At 43.6% G+C, this 23,751-nt stretch overlaps 1 protein-coding gene across 1 annotated transcript in view; it reads left to right on the forward strand.

The window, feature by feature from the left end:
* Positions 1-21,795, forward strand: part of HTR2C (5-hydroxytryptamine receptor 2C) — a 1,161,087-nt gene extending 1,139,292 nt beyond the window's left edge. The window contains exon 6 of the mRNA XM_063937528.1: positions 17,624-21,795. Coding sequence (XP_063793598.1) covers positions 17,624-18,459 — 836 coding nt within the window. The 3' untranslated portion in view covers positions 18,460-21,795. The remainder of the gene's footprint in view (positions 1-17,623) is intronic.
* Positions 21,796-23,751: the final 1,956 nt, after the last annotated feature.

Here is a 23,751-nt window from a genome sequence, read left to right on the forward strand (position 1 = left end):
TAAAAGTCCCAGCAAGCCTCCCCCGCAAACTGGTACTTGGAGAACCACAAGTACCAGCATGCGGTGGGCAAACGGGCCCGCTGGTACCTGTAGTACTACTACAAAAAAATACCCCCAAAAAACAGGACACACACCGTGACAGTAAAGCTTTATTACATACATGCACACCTACATACACACATACTTACCTATGTTCACACGAGGCTCGGTCCACTTCCCACTTCTCCATGTAGACTCCACAGGGTACCTGTGAAAAAAATTATACTCACATAATCCAGTGTAGCAAGTGTCCTCTTTATAATCCACGTACTTGGCAAAAAAACAAACCGGAAACCCGAACCACGCACTGACAGGGGTCCCATGTTTACACATGGGACCCCTTTCCCCGACTGCCAGGACCCCCCCTGACTCCTGCCAAAGAGGGTCCCTTATGCCAATCAGGGAGCGCCACGTCGTGGCACTCTCCTGATTGGCTCTGCGCTCCTGTACTGTCAGTCAGGCTGCGCACGGCAGAGATACAATGTAGCGCCTATGCGCTCCATTGTATCCAATGGTGGGAACTTTGTGGTCAGCGGTTGACCGCGAGTAACCTCAACCGCTGACCGCAAAGTTCCCACTATTGGATACAATGGAGCGCCTATGCGCTACATTGTATCTTCAGTGCGCAGCCTGACTGACAGTACAGGAGCGCAGAGCCAATCAGGAGAGTGCCACGACGTGGCGCTCCCTGATTGGCAGAAGGGACCCTCTTTGACAGGAGTCATGGGGGGTCCTGGCAGTCGGGGAAAGGGGTCCCATGTGTAAACATGGGACGCCGTTCAGTGCGTGGTTCGGGTTTCCGGTTTGTTTTTTTTGCCAAGTACGTGGATTATAAAGAGGACACTTGCTACACTGGATTATGTGAGTATATTTTTTTTCACAGGTACCCCGTGTAGTTTACATGGAGAAGTGGACCGAGCCTCGTGTGAACATAGGTAAGTATGTGTGTATGTAGGTGTGCATGTATGTAATAAAGTTTTACTGTCACGGTGTGTGTGTCCTGTTTTTTGGGGGGTATTTTTTTGTAGTAGTACTACAGGTACCAGCGGGCCCGTTTGTCCACCGCATGCTGGTACTTGTGGTTCTCCAAGTACCAGCTTGCGGGGGAGGCTTGCTGGGACTTTTAGTACTGCTACAAAAAAACAGCAGAGCCCGGTGCTGGTTGATCAAATATGGGGGAACCCCTGTCATTTTTCCCCCTATATTTTTTCTACCAGGACCGGCTCAAAGAGCCCGAGGCTGGTTTTGCTTAGGAGGGGGGCCCCCACGCATTTTTTTCCCTTAAATTTAACCCTTTCACACCCCTTCCCACTGATAAACATGCACGGATCTCACGGATCCGTGCATGCCTATCAGAACACGGTAAAAAAAAACAGTTTTTTTTTAAACTGCTTTTTTTTTATAATTTGTAATTTTTCACGGCAGTGTTTGGCTATAGCCGGCAGTGTTTGTGAAATAGAATTTTTAGTTAATTACCGAGTTGTATCAAATAACAGCCGTATTTGACCGATGGTGTATTCATTCGTATTTTTTTTCTTTGACTTCCAAAAAAATACGAATGCCCTCATCACTGCCGAGATTTGGGTTTAGTAAATTCCCGAGATGACACTTTGATGAAAAAACACCAAATCGGTCAAAATCGGGAGCTTAGTAAATATACCCCCATGTCTATTACGATAGAAGTAAGACAGTCATTAGCCTCGTGGCTACAGACATACCATCTGGACAAGGGGAGACCCCTTTGGATATCAGATTGGGAAATTCTGACGACAGACACCAGTCTCCAAGGCTGGAGAGCAGTGTCAGGAAGGTTGTGTTTTCAGGGGCAGTGGACCAGGGAAGAAAGTTGCCTGCCAATAAACATATTGGAACTTCGAGCCATATACATGGAACTGATTCAGGCAAAGGACATTCTTCAGGGAAAATCAGTCCAGATCCGCTTGGATAATGTGACGGCAGTAGCGTACATCAACCATCAGGGAGGAACTCGCAGCCAAAAAGCGATGAAGGAGGTTAAGTCACATACTAAAGTGGGCAGAACTTCAGCATCCAGCCTTGTCCGCAGTGTTCGTTCCGGGAGTCCTAAACTGGGAAGCGGACTTTCTCAGTCAGCCATTCAGACAAGCGAATGGTCTTTACACCCGGAGGTCTTCCAGACTCTAGTAGACAAGTGGGGCTTGCCAGAGACAGATCTCATGGCGTCCCATCTGAACAACAAAGTTCTTGCATACGGGTCAAGAACAAAGAATCCCAGAGCGATCTTTGTGGATGCCCTGTCCGTGAGATGGGACTTTCATCTGGCTTATGTGTTTCCTCCAATCACCCTATTACCCAGGGTGGTGAGAAAGATAAAGCAAGGGAAAGGTGCCGTGATACTAATAGCTCCGGCTTGGCCCAGAAGACATTGGTACACAGATCTGCAAAGGATGTCGATGGATGTTCCACTTCTGCTCCCTCAACGTCCAGATCTACTGATGCAGGGTCCTTGTTATCACAGACATCTTGATCAACTGTCTTTGATGGCGTGGCTCTTGAAACCTCTATCCTGAAGTCAAGAGGATTCTCACAACAGGTAATTCAAACTATGCTCAGAGCAAGGAAACCTACCTCAGTTCGCATTTATCACCGAATTTGGCAAACCTATATTCATTGGTGCAGTGAACGGAAAATGGACCATAAGGCTTTCAGAGTTTCCAGGGTCTTAGCATTCCTTCAGGCAGGAATGGATAAAGGTTTGAAGGTGGCTTCCTTGAAAATGCAAGTGTCGGCATTGACTGTATGGTTCCAAGAGAAAATTGCACAATTTACAGGATGTGCATATTTTTTTCCAGGGAATGCTGCGCATTCAACCTCCTTTTGTTCCTCCTACAGTGCCTTGGGACTTAAGTCTAGTCCTGAAAACCCTTCAAGTTGCCCAGTTTGAACCACTTAATAAAGTGGATCTTAAATGGTTGACAGCTAAAGTTCTCTTTCTACTGGCTATGGTGTCAGCTAGAAGAGTATCAGATTTAGGGGCATTATCATGTCGTTCCCCATTTATGACTTTTTAGATAAAGCAGTTCTCAGAACTAGATCTGGGTATCTTCCGAAGGTGATGTCTAAATTCCACCTTAATGAAGAAATTGTAGTCCCGGCTTTCCAGGTAACGGGCCTTTCTGTGGAAGACGCATCGCTACACGTGGTCCATGCATTAAGGATCTAGGGGGATCGTACCAGTGCCATCAGAAAGACAGATTCTCACTTCATTCTCTACGTATTTCATAAGAGGGGATGGCCTGGTGATAAGCAGACACTGGCAAGATGGCTTCGGATGACGATATCAGAAGCATATTCTCAGGCTGATCTCCCTGTTCCGGCTAATGTCTCTGCTCACTCTACTCGTAAGGTAGGTCCATCATGGGCAGCACAACATGCTGCTTCAGCAGAACAGATATGTAAGGCAGCCACATGATCTTCCATTAACACATTCATTAGACATTATGCCTTGGATACCTTTGCCTCTCATGACGTTGAATTCGGACAATGGATTCTCCTGTCCACTCAGGAGCGTCCCCTCCACTAAATTGCTTTGGGAAATCCCATTGTTATCCTGTGGATAACCTGTTGACCCTGTCGGAGAAATATACGTTATGGTAAGAACTTATCGTTGATAACGGTATTTCTCCTGACTAATGTATACATAATAAAAAATAAAATAAAAATCACAGTGGCTTTTTTATTATTATTCTATTAAATTGGCTATCATCAAATGAGGGCTTATAACCAATCAATAAAAAGAATAAAACTAGGCAGGCAGGGGGCAGTCATTACTGTTGTGCGTAGGGGTGCCCTCACCGCTAAATCCACCCCTGATGGATTGTCCATATTAAATTTAAACCAATGGTGTACTGTATATTAAATTTAAACTACAGTAATAGTTTAATGTTTATAGCTCCACCTAATTAAGAGAGAACTATTTAATAAAGTTTTCTTATAGTTGAACAAAAAACACATAAACAAAATCGATAATTTAACTTGTCACATGCAAGAATAGCAGCAGCCTCTGTGCTACTTACACACTGGGACAGGACTCAGGAGGACTCTCTGTGGGGGGTATATTTACTAAAAATCGAGTTTGGTTGATGTTTGGTCAATTTTTTTTTATAAATTTTGTGTTTAAGGGTTTAAATCACATATTTAACAACAGATGATTTTTGACATTATTTAAAAAAAAATCTGTTAGTAAATGTGGAATTTAGACACAGAAATACAAAATCAACCAAACATCAACCAAAAACGACCCAGATTGTTTTATAGTAAATATAACTCTAAATCCAACATTTTTACTAACAGATCATTTTTTACATAAAAGAATGTAAAAAATCATCTGTTAATAAATGTGTGATTTAGAACGTGAAATACAAAATCGATCAAAAATTTACCCAACACTGGAGTACATTATCCCCTGCTTCCCTGCTTAGGGAGGTATTCAGTTAGGTCCGTTTTTTTTTTTTTTTTTGCCTAGGCAAAATAACTAGACCTTTTCACTCTTTTTAGGGCAAATGGGAATTTGCCCTATTTAATAGCAGGGACTTTTTTTGTCTAGGCGAAAAATTCAGCAGGAGCGAAAAACATGTGGGCCATTTTCACCAATTTAGAGGTATTTTTTGCCTATGCCTTTTCACCCCCAAAAAAAGTGAAAAGGCATTGGCCAAAACACCTTACAAATGGGTGAAAACAGGCCTCAAAATAATTGGGGGGGGGGGGTGTTTCAGCGAATTTAATAGCTCTGAGATTTCCGGACCTAACTGAATACCCCCCATAATCTGGCTATGGTTGCGGTGCCCGTTAACCCGTTAGTTAGCTGGGATTTTTTTTCATCATAAGTGCAGTGCTGCCGGCTGACTTCGGGGCTAATTCAGTATCCCGGGGGATCAATTAGCCAGTTGTAAATTACCTCAGCTAATTGAATTCCTCCCAATGGGTGTATTCTTTTTGAAGATGCTGTAAAGTCACTTGTCTGTGCCTTGTTTGTATACAATAAGGCATAAGAGCCCCCATTGTCAGTAACAAATGTGAGGCTGAATGTGTGTTACTGAAGGTGGAGTCTGCATACCAGACATTTTTAAAGTTAAGGGGATGCAAAGTAACTGGTTCTGTACCTATCGGGGGTCAGAGGGGGACCAGGGCTTGCCAGGAAGTTGCAGCCACTTCCCCAAGGTGATGTGGCCTTGGTCCCTCCTGCTGGACAGTATCTCATATTCACAATGTGGAGTAACCACACCCCCTGTACACTTGGTTACACCCCCTAAAGTACTGGGGCCTAATATGTTTCATGTTGCGGCCGAGGTTCCACTATATTACAGACTCTCACTAAGCACTGACTGTTCCTAAAGTTGAATAGTTTATGATGTGTAGATCAGTAACATAGGCTTCTTCTGGTAGTAGTTCATGGGTTTTGATGTACAGTACTTGTTTTTAGTCAGCAGCAATAAGAACATTTTCCAGGGTATGAATACATTTGCAAGACCAAGTATGCGTGACTAAATATTCTTTAGACTGTATGCGGTCAGCATACCGCTCGTCGGGATCCCGGCTGTCACAAAACTGACACCGGGACCCCAACTGGGGCACCATACCGCCGCCGGTATACCGGCGAGGTAGGTGATTCCCCCACTATGGGTGTCTATGACATCCATAGAGGGAGAATAGAACCTGTGGCGAGTGCAGTGAGCCACCAAGGGGCTTCGTTTCGCTCGCACCCCTGCTGGCAATCCACCGCTCGGGATGCCGATGTCGGTATACTGACCTACGGCATCCCGTGCTGCGAGATACTATACTGATCCCCTTTAGATAGTTATGAAAGACCATATACAGTATTAGGGAGTTAGCTATTAATTGATGTACAATAAAGCCAGGTCAATATTTTCTTTCTGTTATTGTGGTAGAAGAATATTAAACCTTGGAAAGAGATAAAGTACCAACCAATCAGCTTCTAGCTACCATGTTTCAAACACAGACTGCAAAATGTCAGTTAGTAGCTGATTGGTAAGGCTTGGGCCTCACATAGCGGTTTAGCCATACTTGCCTACTCTCCCGGAATGGCCGGGAGGCTCCCGAAAATCGGGTAACCCTCCCGGCCCACCGGAAGAGCAGGCAAGTCTCCCGATTCGTGGGGTCCCCCCTGCCCGTCCGCCCACTTAGTGTGTAAAGTGGGCGGTTTGGGCAGTTGATGACGCGATTCTTGCTGGATCGCGTCATCATAGCCACGCCCCCTGCCGTGTAATGCCGGTGATCGCGGCATTACAGAGCGGGGTGTGGCTTAAAAGAGCAATTGTCATTACCCCGCCCTTGCTCTGCCCTTTCTCCGCCCCGTCCCGCCTCCTGCCCACCCCCTTCACGATGTCACAGCCTCCCCTGCCCGCCCTCTGAGCTGACCTGGCTGCTCTCTCCCGCAGAGAGCAGCCAAAATGTAGGTAAGTATGGGTTTAGCAGGTCCCACTTGGCTGGAAGGAGCCTGCACATGGTCTCCTACAAATGTGTCCTCTTACATCTTTGCTCCGTGCGCTACAAGTCACGTTACACATAATGCGTGAGTGCCGTATGACTCTGTAGTGCTGAGCATCTTTTTTTGCGTTTTTTAAAATGCTTCTTAGACACACAGTAATGTACAGCACGCACAAGCAGCTTCTGCTGAATAAAATGATATGCAGCATGCCTATATTCTATGTGTGGCTGCAAATATATTTGTATACAAAATGTTATGCTAGTGTTTTCATGGAAAACACTGTAACGTGGCATTTCGGATGCAGATAGAGCCTCTATTACACACAGAATATAGGCACATTTTCACGGGAAAAAGACACTTGGCGCTACAGAGTCCTGTCAGGGGCATGGCGCGACTTCAAGGGCTGTTTAGCGTGACTGCAGCAAGGATGTGTGAGGACACATCTGTATGCAGCCGTCCACACATATGCAGCGGTGCTGCATCAACTGGACCCAACCCTGCGGTTGAGCAGGATGATAGGATGTCCGGATTTCAACTAGAACAGATACATTTGAATTAGAGATGTGCACCGGAAATTTTTCGGTTTTTGTGCTTTGGTTTTGGATTAGCTTCCGTGGCCGTGTTTTGGATTCGGACGCGTTTTGGCATAACCTCCCTGAAAATTTTTTGTCGGATTCGGGTGTGTTTTGGATTCGGGTGTTTTTTTTTAAAAACCCTCAAAAACAGCTTAAATCATAGAATTTGGGGGTAATTTTGATCCTATAGTATTATTAACCTCAATAACCATAATTTCCACTCATCCAGTCTATTCTGAACACCTCACGCCTCACAATAATATTTTTAGTCCTAAAATTTGCACCGATGTCGCTGGATGACTAAGCTAAGCGACCCAAGAGGGCGGCACAAACACCTGGCCCATCTAGGAGTGGCACTGCAGTGTCAGACAGGATGGCACTTACAAAAATTTGGCCCCAAACAGCACATGATGCAAAGAAAAGAGAAAAAGAGGTGCATTGTGGTCGCTGGACGGCTAAGCGACACAAACACCTCAATATCACAGGAATTATTCGTTCTAATCAATGGTATTATTGGTACAAATCACAGGAAGAAAATTACAAAATCACAGGAATTATTCGTTCTAATCAATGGTATTATTGGTCCAAATCACTGGAAGAAAATGACAAAATCACTGGAATCATTTGGCAAGATCACTGTAATTAATAATTAATTACAAATCACTGATATTAATTGGTAAAATCTCGCTATCGTCTGCCTAGTGAAGTGGAATCTAGATGGGATTTTGTATCGGGGACACAATAACTTCATCAATTGTCTAAATCCCAATGCACTAATGGCGGAAAACAGACGCACGTCTAACAGCGCACTGATTATACTGAGAACTGATCATACTGATCAAGCACTGATTTTACTGAGCACTGATAATACTACGGAGAACTGACACTGAGCAGCGAGAACAGCACTGGACTATTGTACTGTAGTATACTGGTCACCACAATGCTGCACTGTACTACTATATATACTGCTCACAAAAATGCAGCACAGATATGGAATGGATACTTGCAGTGACACGGAGCTGCAAGATACAGCAATGGCCTACTGTACTGTACAACTATATACTGTTGGGCATCAAAATGCTGCACTGTACTACTATATATACTGCTCACAACAATGCAGCACAGATATGGAATGGATACTTGCAGTAACACGAGCTGCAAGATACAGCAATGGCCTACTGTACTGTACAACTATATACTGTTGGTCACCAAAATGCTGCACTGTACTACTATATATACTGCTCACAAAAATGCAGCACAGATATGAAATGGATACTTGCAGTGCACGGAGCTGCAAGATACAGCAATGGCCTACTGTACTGTACAACTATATACTATTGGTCACCAAAATGCTGCACTGTACTACTATATATACTGCTCACAAAAATGCAGCACAGATATGGAATGGATACTTGCAGTGACACGGAGCTGCAAGATACAGCAATGGCCTACTGTACTGTACAACTATATACTGTTGGTCACCAAAATGCTGCACTGTACTACTATATATACTGCTCACAAAAATGCAGCACAGCTATGGAATGGATACTTGCAGTGACACAGAGCTGCAAGATACAGCAATGGCCTACTGTACTGTACAACTATATACTGTTGGTCACCAAAATGCTGCACTGTACTACTATATATATTGCTCACAAAAATGCAGCACAGATATGGAATGGATACTTGCAGTGACACGGAGCTGCAAGATACAGCAATGGCCTACTGTACTGTACAACTATATACTGTTGGTCACCAAAATGCTGCACTGTACTACTATATATACTGCTCACAAAAATGCAGCACAGATATGGAATGGATACTTGCAGTGACACGGAGCTGCAAGATACAGCAATGGCCTACTGTACTGTACAACTACATACTGTTGGTCACCAAAATGCTGCACTGTACTACTATATATACTGCTCACAAAAATGCAGCACAGATATGAAATAGATACGTGCAGTTCACGGAGCTGCAAGATACAGCAATGGCCTACTGTACTGTACAACTATATACTGTTGGTCACCAAAATTCTGCACTGTACTACTATATATACTTCTCACAAAAATGCAGCACAGATATGGAATGGATACTTGCAGTGACACGGAGCCGCAAGATACAGCAATGGCCTACTGTACTGTACTGTACAACTATATACTGTTGGTCACCAAAATGCTGCACTGTACTACTATATATACTGCTCACAAAAATGCAGCACAGATATGGAATGGATACTTGCAGTGACACGGAGCTGCAAGATACAGCAATGGCCTACTGTACTGTACAACTATATACTGTTGGTCACCAAAATGCTGCACTGTACTACTATATATACTGCTCATAAAAATGCAGCACAGATATGGAATGGATACTTGCAGTGACACGGAGCTGCAAGATACAGTAATGGCCTACTGTACTGTACAACTACATACTGTTGGTCACCAAAATGCTGCACTGTACTACTATATATACTGCTCACAAAAATGCAGCACAGATATGAAATAGATACGTGCAGTTCACGGAGCTGCAAGATACAGCAATGGCCTACTGTACTGTACAACTATATACTGTTGGTCACCAAAATTCTGCACTGTACTACTATATATACTTCTCACAAAAATGCAGCACAGATATGGAATGGATACTTGCAGTGACACGGAGCCGCAAGACACAGCAATGGCCTACTGTACTGTACTGTACAACTATATACTGTTGGTCACCAAAATGCTGCACTGTACTACTATATATACTGCTCACAAAAATGCAGCACAGATATGGAATGGATACTTGCAGTGACACAGAGCTGCAAGATACAGCAATGACCTACTGTACTGTACAACTATATACTGTTGGTCACCAAAATGCAGCACACTGAGCACAAATATTTGCAGCACACTGAGCACAGATATGGAGCTTTTCAGGCAGAGAACGTAGATATTTGCAGCACACTGAGCACAGATATTTGCAGCACACTGAGCACAGATATTTGCAGCACACTGAGCACAGATATTCGCAGCACACTGAGCACAGATATTTGCAGCACACTGAGCACAGGTATGGAGCTTTTCAGGCAGAGAACGTGGCCACGTCCTCTCCGTTCAATCTCCAATGCACAAGTGAAAATGGCGGCGATGCGCGGCTCTTTATATAGAATACGAATCTCGCAAGAATCCGACAGCGGGATGATGACGTTCGGCCGCGTTCGTGTTAACCGAGCAAGGCGGGAAGATCCGAGGCTGCCTCGGACCCGTGTAAAATAGGTGAAGTTTGGGGGAATTCGGATCTCGACGAACCGGACCCGCTCATCTCTAATTTGAATGTGTTCTACTTGAAATCTGGTAGTGGGACTGGCCGGATCCTGTGTAGTGGCATGCTGCAGAAAGACTAGTGTGCAAACTCTAAATGCTCCTTCCTGCCAAGCAGGTCTCGCTGAACGGGACCCTCTATACCGCTATGTGTGGCCCAAGCCTTAGTACTTTATCTCTCTCCAAGGATTGATACATCTCCCCCTCTGTCTGACGATGAGGGATCTAGTAATCAATGCCCCTCGCTACCCCCATCTGTTGCTCTCATTAAATGCCACTAAACCCTTCAAAGTTATTAGTTATTACCTTTCACGCTGTCATCTCCTGCTGTTAGCAGATAACACTAATGTGCCAGGGATAGTTCCATTAATTATTTTCTTCCCTTCCTCTCACATGTTCCATAGCCAGCTCATCGTAACTCATTAAAGTAAATATTATTCACATTACCCATCAGCCATTGCAGGTTTTTGTCACATTAGCTGTACTCCATGAATCAAGGACATGCTGGTTTAGTTTTTATTTTTACATTAACCTGCTTTTTCAATTACTTGTCTAATTATTTAATGGCTTGAATTAATGCAGTACAGTAAGACTATCACTTTACATATTTCATACGACAAGGACAAATTGAGAGGCACAGTACTTTGAGGGAAAGAGCTCAAAACAACACAAACTTCATATAAAAGAAATAAGAAAAGGACAATCCAGTTTGTAATTAGCTATAAAGTGTTTTACTGTGCTAAACAGTTTTCATCCATATGTATAATGGTTTCACATTGGTGACAAACAATGCATCTGTTAAGTAAAATAACAAGTAAAAGTTGTAAAGTTCCATGAAAACACCAGATACTTTCTTGAGATAAAAATAAATAAATAAATAATGTATCTTTGGGGGTAATTCAGACCTGTTCGCTAGGCTACGTTTTCTCACAGCCTGTGATCAGGTCCGAACTGCGCACGTATGTACTGCAATGCGCAGGCGCGATGGACCGCAGCAACGGGGATCGATGCATAGTGACAGGATCATGCGAAAAAGGCGATCACACCGGCGATCTCAAGGTGATTGACAGGAAGAGAGCGTTTGTGGGTGGCAACTACCCATTTTCAGGGAGTGTCTGGAAAAACGCAGGCGTGTCCAAGCATTGGAAGGGAGGGTGTCTGACGTCAATTCCGGTTCTGGCCAGGCTGAAGTGATCGCAGCGACTAAGTAAGTCCTGGGCTGCGCAGAGACTGCACAAAATCAGGTTGTGCAGCTCTGCTACACATGCGTTCGCACACTTGCACAGCTAAAATACACTCCCCCAGTAGGCGGTGACTATCTGATCGCAGGGCTGCAAAAATCGCTGCCCAGCGATCAGGTCTGAATTAGGCCCTTAATTTAAGCAAATCTAATTAGTCATTTGCACTTTACTTGCATGTGCAGAACTTTGCAACTTTACCTAAAAATGTTTAAAATAGTAACTACAAAGCTGTAGTGATCACTTACTGTAATACAAAACAGGTTGTGGGGATTCTAGACAGCACTATTGGGAAGATGTATCACAGCTTGGAGAGAGATAAAGTACCAGCCAATCAGCTCCTGTCATTTTTCAAATATAACTTGTAACATGACAGAAGCTGATTGGTTGGCACTTTATCTCCACCTTATCTCTCTCCAAGCTTTGATACATCTCCTCAATAGTTGGGAGGAGTACGGATGGTGTAATGGTTAGCATTACTGCCTCACAGTACTGAGGTCATGGGTTCAATTCCCACAATGGCCCTTATGTGCGGAGTTTGTATATTCTCCCCGTACTTGCGTGGGTTTCCTCCGGGTACTCCAGTTTCCTCCCACAATCCAAAAATATACTGGTAGGTTAATTGGCTCCCAACAAAATTACCCTAGGCGTGAATGTGTCTGTGTGTACATGTGATAGGGAATATAGATTGTAAGCTCCACTGGGACAGGGACTGATGTGAATGGGCAAATATTCTCTGTACAGTGCTGCGGAATATGTGTGCGCTATATAAGTAACTGGTAATAATAATAATAATAGATGTTAGATATTATGGTAACTGAGAAACTGTTGTGGTGCAAAATATATGAAAGTGTAACATCCATCATCAGCTACTTATCTGCGAGAACATCTGCCAGTCAACAGCGAAGTGATCGCTATTCAATTGTGTTCGCATTGCTGTCCCTGCAAATTAAGTGAGCCTGGCTGCGAAGGCAGGCACTGGTCGGCCATCTTACGTTACGCGTGTCACGTTATGCAGACTCCCCGAAAATGGCCCAGATCCACCCACATTCCGGAACATCCCACCCCCACAACACCACGTCCCTGCCCCCGTCCACCCCGCGAATGCCTCTGCCTGTCAGTCAGGCAGAGGCGTTAGCATCACTGAGATGCAAAGGCATTTCCCGGGCCGTGCACACACAGAACATGTGCTGTACATGCGCACTGGCCAGAAAATCATCAGTATGCGGGCAATCCATACTGAATAGGGCTCTATATTTACTGTTTTCCTTGGAGCACTGATCCTGCTCTGAGCAAAACACACTCCTCCATCAGGGTAGGAAACGGGGTAATTCAGACCTGATCGCTCGCTAGCGGTTTTTGCAGCACTGCAATCAGGTCAGAACTGCGCATGCATATGCACCGCAATGCGCAGGTACGTCGCGTAGGTACAAAGTGGATCGTTGCTGTGCAATGGGTTTGTGCAAAGAATCCATTCGCATGGGCGATCGCAAGGAGATTGACAAGAAGAAGGCGTTTGTGGGTGGCAACTGACCGTTTTCTGGGAGTGGTAGGAAAAATGCAGTCGTGTCCAAGCATTTGCAGGGCGGGTGTCTGACGTCAATTCCGGTCCCGGACAGGCTGAAGTGATCGCAGCGGCTGAGTAAGTCCTGGGCTACTCAGAAACTGCACAAATTCTTTTTGTACATCTCTGCTACACTTGCACAGCTAAAATACACTCCCCTGTAGGCGGCGACTATGTGAACGCAGGACTGCAAAAAACAGCTAGCGAGTGATCAGGTCTGAATTGCCCCCCAAGTCCGATGGACTTCTCCTATTAGGCGATACAAAAAGTGACAAGCTCGCTGGAGACTTTGAAGATCCTAGTTTTCACATGTTTCCAGCCAAGCATGACAGGAGCTGTTACTCCTACTCATAACTGGTAGCCACATTGTACAGCAACATTATTCTTTTTTTTTTTTTTTCAATTATTTTTATTGAAACACCAGTTTTCCAAAGCGTACATCATGACATTGTTGTTAATAAAGTCAACAATTACAATCATTCTTGCAGAACAATATATTTTCATTCAATCGATTATATTCTGTCTAGAACATACGCTGAATAGTATATACTATCACACATAGTATATTATCACAACCATTTTATCTACAGGCTGAAATAAAAATCAATATCTGTCCCATAAGACCTCACATCCAACATTTTTAATTTAACAAAGAACTATTGAATTATTTTTTTTTAACATAGACTTCCATGGAAATCCTGGCATGCATTAAGATATCCCCTTGCCTAGCTGAAACGAGAGGCTAATTTACATGTCATTAGCAGTGTTTAGGCTCCCTCAAAAACACCAGTACTTAAAATACAGCTACTTCATTTGCAATAATATAACAGTCATGCTGTAGCAATAATGGGAATACGTTTATATAACCCACTTGGCAACTTTTTAGAATAGTGTTAATTGTAACATAAATCACACATAGGTTAATTCATTTTCACCATAAGCTATTTTGCCATGGCTTGTGAGAGAAGAAGCTGTGCGGGCGTCACCTGTATTTTAACAGATCTACTGTACCTGGCACCCTGCTTTCTCCAGAGCCAGTGTAAAATCAAGAAAATGGACACATTGAAAAGCACGAGAGAGAGAGAGAGAGAGAGAGAGAGAGAGAGAGAGAGAGAGAGAGAGAGGTCACCATAACTAAAACTGTGTAAAATAAGGGGCAACTGAACTGGTTTTTTACTGTATTAGGAGAAAAACAGGGAGATACTAAAGAAAAAATGGTGCTGTAATAATTATTTTGCTACAATATAATTGAACTACACATGAAATTAATTAATATTATCTTGCAGTGACCTTCTGTGTGTTCCTGATATAAAAAAAAAAAACAATTAATTAAGCCCGAAGGAAGTTTTCTTTTTTTATATAAACCTGTGAAGCATGCAACAACAAAAAACATTCTCTTAAATAATAAATTTGATGCATCAAACTGTGCCGGTGCTAGGGTGTTCGGCGACCCTGCAAACTATAAATTTGTGCCCTCCCATGCTTTACAAAGGGACAGCGCACATAATGCCCCTATAGCAGTGATGCTATAGGGGCACACAATGAATGATACACACAATGAATGATACACACAATGAATGATACACACAATGAACCCTGTAGTAGTGACACACACGTAACGCCCCCTGCAGCAGTGATGCTTATACAAGACTCCCCCTGTAGTAGTGACGCTTACACACGTAACGCCCCCTGTACCAGTGACGCTTACACACGTAATGCTCCTGTACCAGTGATGCTTACACACTGTACCAGTGCCGCTTACACACGTAACGCCCCCTGTACCAGTGACGCTTACACACGTAATGCTCCTGTACCAGTGATGCTTACACACTGTACCAGTGCCGCTTACACACGTAACGCCCCCTGTTTCAGTGACGCTTACAAACTAAATGCCCCCTGTAGCATTGACGCTTACACATGTAACGCCCGCTGTACCAGTGACGCTTACACACGTAACGCCCCCTGTACCAGTGACGCTTGCATGAGTAACGCCCTCTGTACCAGTGATGCTTACACACATAACGCCTGCTTTAGCAGTGACGTTCACACACGTAACGCCCCATATACTAGTGCCGCTTACACACGTAATGCCCCCTGTACCAGTGACTCTCTCACACGTAATGCCCCCTGTAGCAGTGATGCTTACACACGTAACGCCCAATGTACTAGTGCCGCTTACACACGTAATGCCCCCTGTACCAGTGACTCTCTCACACGTAATGCCCCCTGTAGCAGTGATGCTTACACACGTAACGCCCCCTGTACTAGTGCCACTTACACACGTAACGTCCCCTGTACCAGTGACGCTTACACATGTAATGCCCCCTGTAGCAGTGACGCTTACACACGTAACACCCCCTGTACCAGTGACGCTTACACACGTAATGCACCCTGTACCAGTGACGCTTACACACGTAACGCCCCCTGTACCAGTGCCGCTTACACACGTAACGCCCCCTGTACCAGTGACGCTTACACATGTAATGCCCCCTGTAGCAGTGATGCTTACACACGTAACGCCCCCTGTACTAGTGCCACTTACACACGTAACGCACCCTGTACCAGAGACGCTTACACACGTAACCCCCCCTGTACCAGTGACGCTTACACATGTAATGCCCCCTGTAGCAGTGATGCTTACACACGTAACACCCCCTGTACCAGTGACGCTTACACACGTAACGCCACCTGTACCAGAGACGCTTACACACATAATGCCCCCTGCAGCAGTGACACTTACACACGTAACACCCCCTGTACCAGTGACGCTTACACATGTAATGCCCCCTGTAGCAGTGATGCTTACACACGTAACGCCCCCCTGTACCAGTGACACACACGTAACGCCCCATGTACCAGTGCCGCTTACACACATAATGCCCCCTGCAGCAGTGACACTTACACACGTAACACCCCCTGTACCAGTGACGCTTACACACGTAACGCACCCTGTAGCAGTGACACTTACACACGTAATGCCCCCTGTACCAGTGACGCTCTCACATGTAACGCCCCCTGTAGCAGTGACGCTTACACGCGTAACGCCCCCTGTTCCAGTGACGCTTACACATGTAACGCTCCCTGTACCAGTGATGCTTACACACGTAACGCACCCTGTAGCAGTGATGCTTACACATATAATGCCCTCTGGACCAGTGACAATCTCACAGGTAATGCCCCCTGTACCAGTGACGCTTATACACGTAACGCACCCTATACCACTGACGCTTAAACACGTAACGCCCCATGTACCAGTGCCGCTTACACACGTAACACCCCCTGTAGTAGTGACGCTTACACACTTAACGCCCCATGTACCAGTGCCGCTTACACACGTAACGCCCCCTGTACCAGTGACGCTAACACACGTAATGCCCCCTGTACCAGTGACGCTCTCACATGTAATGCCCCCTGTAGCAGTGACGCTTACACGCATAACGCCCCCTGTTCCAGTGACGCTTACACATGTAACGCTCCCTGTACCAGTGATGCTTACACACGTAACGCCCCCTACAACAGTGCCGCTTACACACGTAATGCCCCATGTACCAGTGACGCTCTCACACATAACGCCCCCTGTAGCAGTGACGCTTACACATGTAACGCCCAATGTACCAGTGACACTCTCACATGTAACGCCCCCTGTAGCAGTGACACTTACACACATTATGCCACACATACACACACATACATACTGTACATACATTACACACATACACAGTCACACATGCAAATACACAAATACTGTATACATATACACACACACACTTACCTAAAGAATTCTGGTAGGCCGGAGATGTAGCGGCTCATCCCCCTGTGTAGCAGGGTGCTGCAGCCTGTTCCCATGTAGCTCCGCCCACTTTTGGGTCCCTTTCGGCCACTGCACTGTCACAGGGGAGGGGAGGTGAGAGTAGGCTTCATGCTGCCGGCCCTACAGTACGTTACAAGCAGCAGCTGTATCTCTCTTGAGTTTCTGGCAACCTGGTGACTACATGTGACGTCACGCAGCAGTCCCGAAACGGTCCGGCCCACCCCTGTTCGGAATGCCACCCCCACAAGTCAGTGACAACAGCCCAACCCAATGGCTGCCGCTGTTAATCACACTGCGGCCACATCATTCCTGGATGCGGCCGCAATGTGTAAGGTCACGCACGCGTACAACGGCCGGTGCACATTCGCAGACCACCTGGATGTGACCGCTGCATGCGAACACACGGCTGTGTCCAGGTCTGAATAACCCCCTATATTTCCTTTTTTCAATGCTATATAGTAACCAACTGTTAATGCCCTATAAGAAGAAGGGCTACTACATTTCTGCTGTACTTAACTAACTTTTCATTGTATTTTGAATACAGGCATTACTGTACCCTTCTTTTATTATAGATCTCATTATTATGTTTTTTATTTTCTAGGTATTTCAATGCCAATTCCTGTCATTGGCCTTCAAGATGACTCCAGAGTATTTGTGAATGGGAGCTGTGTGTTGAATGATGAAAATTTTGTACTACTTGGATCTTTTGTGGCATTTTTTATTCCACTTATCATCATGGTGTTTACTTATTGCCTGACCATTCAAGTACTGCAAAAACAGGCAACTGTCTTCATGTACGAGGAAGTGCCAAAGCAAAGGAAGAACAGTCTTAATGTTCTAAAGAAAGACAGCAACACAGAAAACATTTCCATGATCCAGAATCATGAGGCAGCATCTCACTTAAACTCTCCCGTAAACAAAGAGGGGGCGCTGTTTCGTAAGGGGACCATGCAGTCAATAAACAATGAGCGCAGAGCCTCCAAAGTCCTTGGGATAGTCTTCTTCTTGTTTCTCATCATGTGGTGTCCTTTCTTCATCACAAATATCATGTCTGTACTTTGCAAGGAGGCATGTGACAAAGACCTCATGGTGGAGCTCTTGAATGTATTTGTTTGGATTGGTTATGTTTCCTCAGGAATCAACCCACTAGTCTACACTCTTTTCAACCGAACATATCGAAGAGCTTTTGCCAACTACATCCGCTGTCAGTATGACAATAGCAGAAAAACAATGCTGCAACCAAACCAATGTCTACACAACCCACCATCAACCGTCGGGTTTGGCAAGGACCTTAATTTAAATAATTACAGAAATGGCAATGAACTACTTAGCATGGAAATGGATGAGACAGAGGAAGCCATCGAAATGCAACCTGGAATTTCTGAATTATCATTAAACAGTTCTAATGTTGTAAGTGAAAGAGTTAGCTGTGTTTAAAGGAAGGTCATATAAACCTTCACTATTTTAGGTCAGTTTAATATATTTGTGTGAAATAAAAAATATATGTTATGTTGAAAATAATAATGTAAATATTTGTTCTAAAAGAAAAATAGAAATTTTTTAAGACATCTTTGCAGTCCAGTGCTTCAGTCCGATGTTTCAAGTCAGAGTTAATTTCCTGTTGGGACAGAAATACCATAGTGATTATTTTGGTGATATGATTGGCAGAATGTGATAGCCTTCTCTTTAAGTGCATGCACAACTATTCTGATGACATCATAGATCAATATGCAAGAGATCAATTTTTTCATGCAAAGTTTAGTTAAGTGATTCATTAAAGAGTACACAAAGACTAACATCAACATTCTGAATTGCTGCCTAGAGTATGTTTGTTAAACGTTCATTCTTCAAAATTATAATATAGCAACGTAAATTGCCTATTTTTGTGTAGTTAGATATTTTATTTTAGAATGCCATAATGTTATGCAAAGTATTATCCCTAGTGTAATATATAATGATACAGTATTATAAGTCACTACGGCATTTAATGAAAGCACAGAAATTTGAAGTCAACTATATATCTTTATAATCTACAGTAGTGGGTTTGTTATTCTTTATAATACACAAGTTTTCCTGATTAATGCTTTACAGATAAACATTTGACATGAGTCTATCATATATATATATATATATATATATATATATATATATATATTAGAAGCAGGTGACGACTGAGAAATAAAGTGGCCTTGGAAAATATTTAAAAGTAGCTCATGCTGTATGTTGAATCTATTTTTAGTAGGTTTGGTAAATGGTCATTTAGTGAAGCATGCACGCTCTTCACCTTAAAGCTGGCACACCACCAGAGCAGGCATTTGCCATCATGCAGAGTGTAATAGGCTCCACTCATTGCCACACCCACTGCACACAGCACTGTCAGCAGTGCAGCGTAAAGCAGGGCAGAGACTTGACTGAGTGGAGAACAATCCCCCAAAATTATTGCTTTCTTACCTGTTATTGCAGCTTTAACTAGCTGCTTCTAGCACAGTGGTTCCCAAACTTTTTTGAATTATGACTCCCTAGAGTATCAGAATAATTTTATTGGCACCCCAGGGCCAAACGTTTGTTATTGAGACATTTAGAAAGAAATAGTAAATTAAATAAATTGTGTTTATATGTTATCCTTAGGTTCAGTTGTGTGATGAGGGACAATATTTGCTTCTGTTTGTCCAAGTATTGCACTGGTTTTGCCTAGTACATTGACCATAAATAATTTGAATTGGTCCTGGACCACCAATCGAAGGCACCCCTGCAATGGCACACAGTTTGAGAACCACTGTTCTAGCATCTTAAGCTCATCTTCTTCTTGGCTGTAATGTTGGAGCCCCATTTGAAAAAAATATCACCTCCTGGAAAGCTGGGCAATGAGTAAACATTCACAGTCCATAAGTAGGTCTCCTTGCCTCCAACCAACCTTGACAAATTACATTTCGTAAATATGACTCATTATCTGATAGTTTGGTCCTTAATTAAGTGAATTGGCTTTATTTTCTCCAATAAAAATCACCCACCAATGAAGTTAACAAACCCTAGCACCATGCCAACAATACATTATTTCTCCCCACCCACCATTAACTTAAACTTTCTCCTACTATTACTAGTGTTCATTCTAGCACCATGCACCTTTCAAAATCCATGCAGTTCCTCTTTCCTGCCTGGGGTGTCGCTCTCTGCTCTGGTACTTCTCAGCACACACAGGTCTGTATCACAGCACTGAGTTACAGATCAGAGTGTGCGGAGAAGCACCACAGCAGAGAGCGACACCCCAGGCAGAAAACAGGAACTGCACAGGTTTTGAAAGGTGCAGGGTGCTAGAATGAACACTAATTACATTAGTAGCCCACATACCCCTCTACATTACCCACTTACATTAATGCCTGCCTCCCGCTCACCTTCTTCCATCTGTAAATGCATGTTAGAAAAAAGGAAGACTCCTTAGCCTGCCTTTCTCCCTGCACATGTGTTGTGTAACACTTTGCTCAAAAGGTAAGTGCCTCATGTCTGATAGACTGACTGGCTGTCAGTAGCCTTGTACATGACAGTTAACAAGGAGGGGTCATGTACTGCAAACCAGCCTGCAGCCTGGAGCTCAATTCCTCTGCTGCATGTGGCTATCAGCCTAGGCTGGCAAACAAGGAGCTGAGTTGGCCAGGGAGCTAGAGGTGGCTCTGCAAAAAGCAGTATGACATAGTTGACTGGTCTAACCGCCACCCTGATGGCCCCCATAAGACAGTGCTATCACCCATACGTTAGGAGCAGCTCATTATTAACCACAGTAGACCAAAAACTCTTTACCCACTTGCAAGATAATCATTTAAAAAAATTGATAGAAAACAATCCAACAGCAGCCCAATAAAGGCATTGGGGCCACCAGCCAATTTTCCCTGTTTTAAAGTCAATAGTATATTAGCGTATTTATTTATTACTGTACCCTGGTATCTAGAGTAAAGGGATAAAAGTACAGTAATTGCTGAACAGACATTGACTATGTATGTGGAAGGCATACATGGTATATAATGATGGTATAGAAAGATACCTTCTAATAGTATCATAATCTACAATGGTGGGTTTCATATAATTTCTAGTACAGAAGTATTTATCATGAATGCCAATGTTTGGTCATTAAGCACCATTTATTAAATAATAGACATGTATTTGTCACTTGTGTATTAGTTATTGGATAATGTGCACACTAGGTGTAAATTATAAGGTCATTTTGCAGTATCTGTGGGGATACATGGATATATGAGGCCTCAAGTTTAGTGCTCATGTACAGAGTACAGAATAATGTCTAATATGCAGTACTAATACAGTTCATTTCCTTAAATGATCTTATTCTCCCTTATGAATGATAGTATTGTTGAAAAATAAAAAACATTTCCCTCATACTATACTATATTATTTGCAGGTTTCTACATTTATGAAGTCAGTATGTTCACATCACTTGTGTTTTATCATTTAAACTTGTATTTAGCAGAAGAGATAATTGATGAGATTTTAAACATAAACATCTTTCATTTGTTTTTATGTATCAGCGGACTTATTCCCATTACTTTGTACCTGATATTTAATGAATGGATTTTGCATGTGTAACTGTTGCTTAAACAATTGTTACATAGTATTAGGAATAAGTCGACACCAACTTACAGTACTCCTTAGCGACCCATACTGTACCTTGCCTCATATGCAGAAAATAAAATGTTTTGCATTAAAACTGTGCATTGCAAATGACAATTACAAAGCAAGCAAATAAATAAAATACATTGCACTGCAGCACTCTGGTACGTTGTCTCTTTAATAACCTATGTTTAAACTGTATGCATCTATTTATAATAATAATAAAATAAATTATATTAACAGACATGCTCAAGACACATTATTCTTTGAGTTAAAATGAATTGACTGAGGTCAGTAAACAATTCAAACCTGGTAAATGAGAGAGAAAGCATCATGGAGAAAATCAGTTTTAAGACAACATCTCTGGCCGTTTAAAAATGCAAAATAGTTGTTGATGGGGGTTTGGACTCTCTCTGCACATGCTCAGTGGTGCCAAGAGAAGGGGGGGGGGGGGTACTAATTACCCGGGCACAGGTCTGACAGAGGGGCCCAAGTCTCCCCCCCCCCCCCCCCCCACTCTTACCTGGCAGAAGCAGCTGCAGCTCTTCTCCTCAGTCCAGCACATGCTGTGTGGGAGGCGCTTAAAATACTATTTTTTCTGTAGTTTTGTTCTAAAGGTGTAGGGCAACGCCTCCTGTGATTAGGCCACGCCCCCTGAAGAGTACCTGGGCTGAGCCAGGCTCTCTAGTGCCCTGCACATGCTTAGTTTTTTGCAAGGATAAATGTGCAGATATATTACCTGGATAAATACCTTTGGATAAATGTAATATGTGCAGAATGTTACACATGTGGTCCTAATTTCAGGCGAAGAGAGGTAAATCATTCTTAATGGGGTGCTAGTTTTAAAATGAATAGTGAATAACAAAACAGACAAAGGACACAAAAGGCACTCTACCTGTTTCATATACAAAAAGTGCAACATTTGCTATCTGTGTACATATGCATCCAAATGATGTATTAAATAGCATACTGAAAAAAACATTTTCAGCAAGGACGAGTCTAATATATACAACAAAAACAATCATATGTATTAGTCTAGAATATTGCATATATAAAAACCATCTGAATGTGAATATGAAACACTTGGTGCAATTTAGATGTTCCGCCACGGGTAGTGTTAAGGGGGGTACTCGCGGAGCGATAATGCCGTGTGTACCCCCTACAGCGATAGCGATGCGCAGCCCCGCGCATCGCTATCGCTGGTGCTAGATTGGCCTGCATGCAGGCTCAATCTTGCAGGTCGCTCATTTCACCCGCTGGGTGAAATGAGCAGCCCCCCCCCCCCCCCCCCCGCTTCCCCCGCATGCTTAGAACACATCGCGCTGTGCTGAGCGGGGGGAGAGATGCGTGCTGAGCGGTTCGCTCAGCACGCATCTCTCCCTAGATCTGCCCGTTAATACATTTGGCATCTTATTTGCATCATAGCCTCTTACAAAGTAACTCACAGTGTTCCACGGACACTAGTTTAGAACAGAACTCTTTTGTCTTTTGATTTTTACTAGAGATGTGCGGCGGGCACTTTTCGTGTTTTGTGTTTTGGTTTTGGTTCTAATTCCACTTTCGTGTTTTGGTTTTGGATCTGGACGATTTTTGAAAAAAACATAAAAACAGCTAAAATCACAGAATTTGGGGGTAATTTTGCTCCTACGGTATTATTAACCTCAATAACAATCATTTCCACTCATTTTCCAGTCTATTCTGAACACCTCACACCTCACAATACTGTTTTTAGGCCAAAAGGTTGCACTGAGGTTGCTGGATGACTAAGCTAAGCGACACAAGTGGACAACACAAACACCTGGCCCATCTAGGCGTGGCACTGCAGTGGCAGACAGGAGGACAGATATTAAAAAAAAGGCCCCAAACAGCACATCATGCAAAGAAGAAAAAGAATTGCAATGAGGTAGTTGTATGACTAAGCCAAGCGACATAAACAATTGGCCCATCTAGGCGTGGCACTGCAATGGCAGACAGGAGGGCAGATATCAACAAAAGGCCCCTAACAGCACATGATGCAAAGAAGAAAAAAAGTGCACCGAGGTTGCTGTAGGCCTAAGCTAAGTGACACAACCACTTGGCCCATCTAGTAGTGTCAATTACATTGCGCTGCTG

The sequence above is a fragment of the Pseudophryne corroboree genome, chromosome 8 (assembly GCF_028390025.1).
Source record: "Pseudophryne corroboree isolate aPseCor3 chromosome 8, aPseCor3.hap2, whole genome shotgun sequence".
NCBI classification, from domain to species: Eukaryota; Metazoa; Chordata; class Amphibia; order Anura; family Myobatrachidae; genus Pseudophryne; species Pseudophryne corroboree.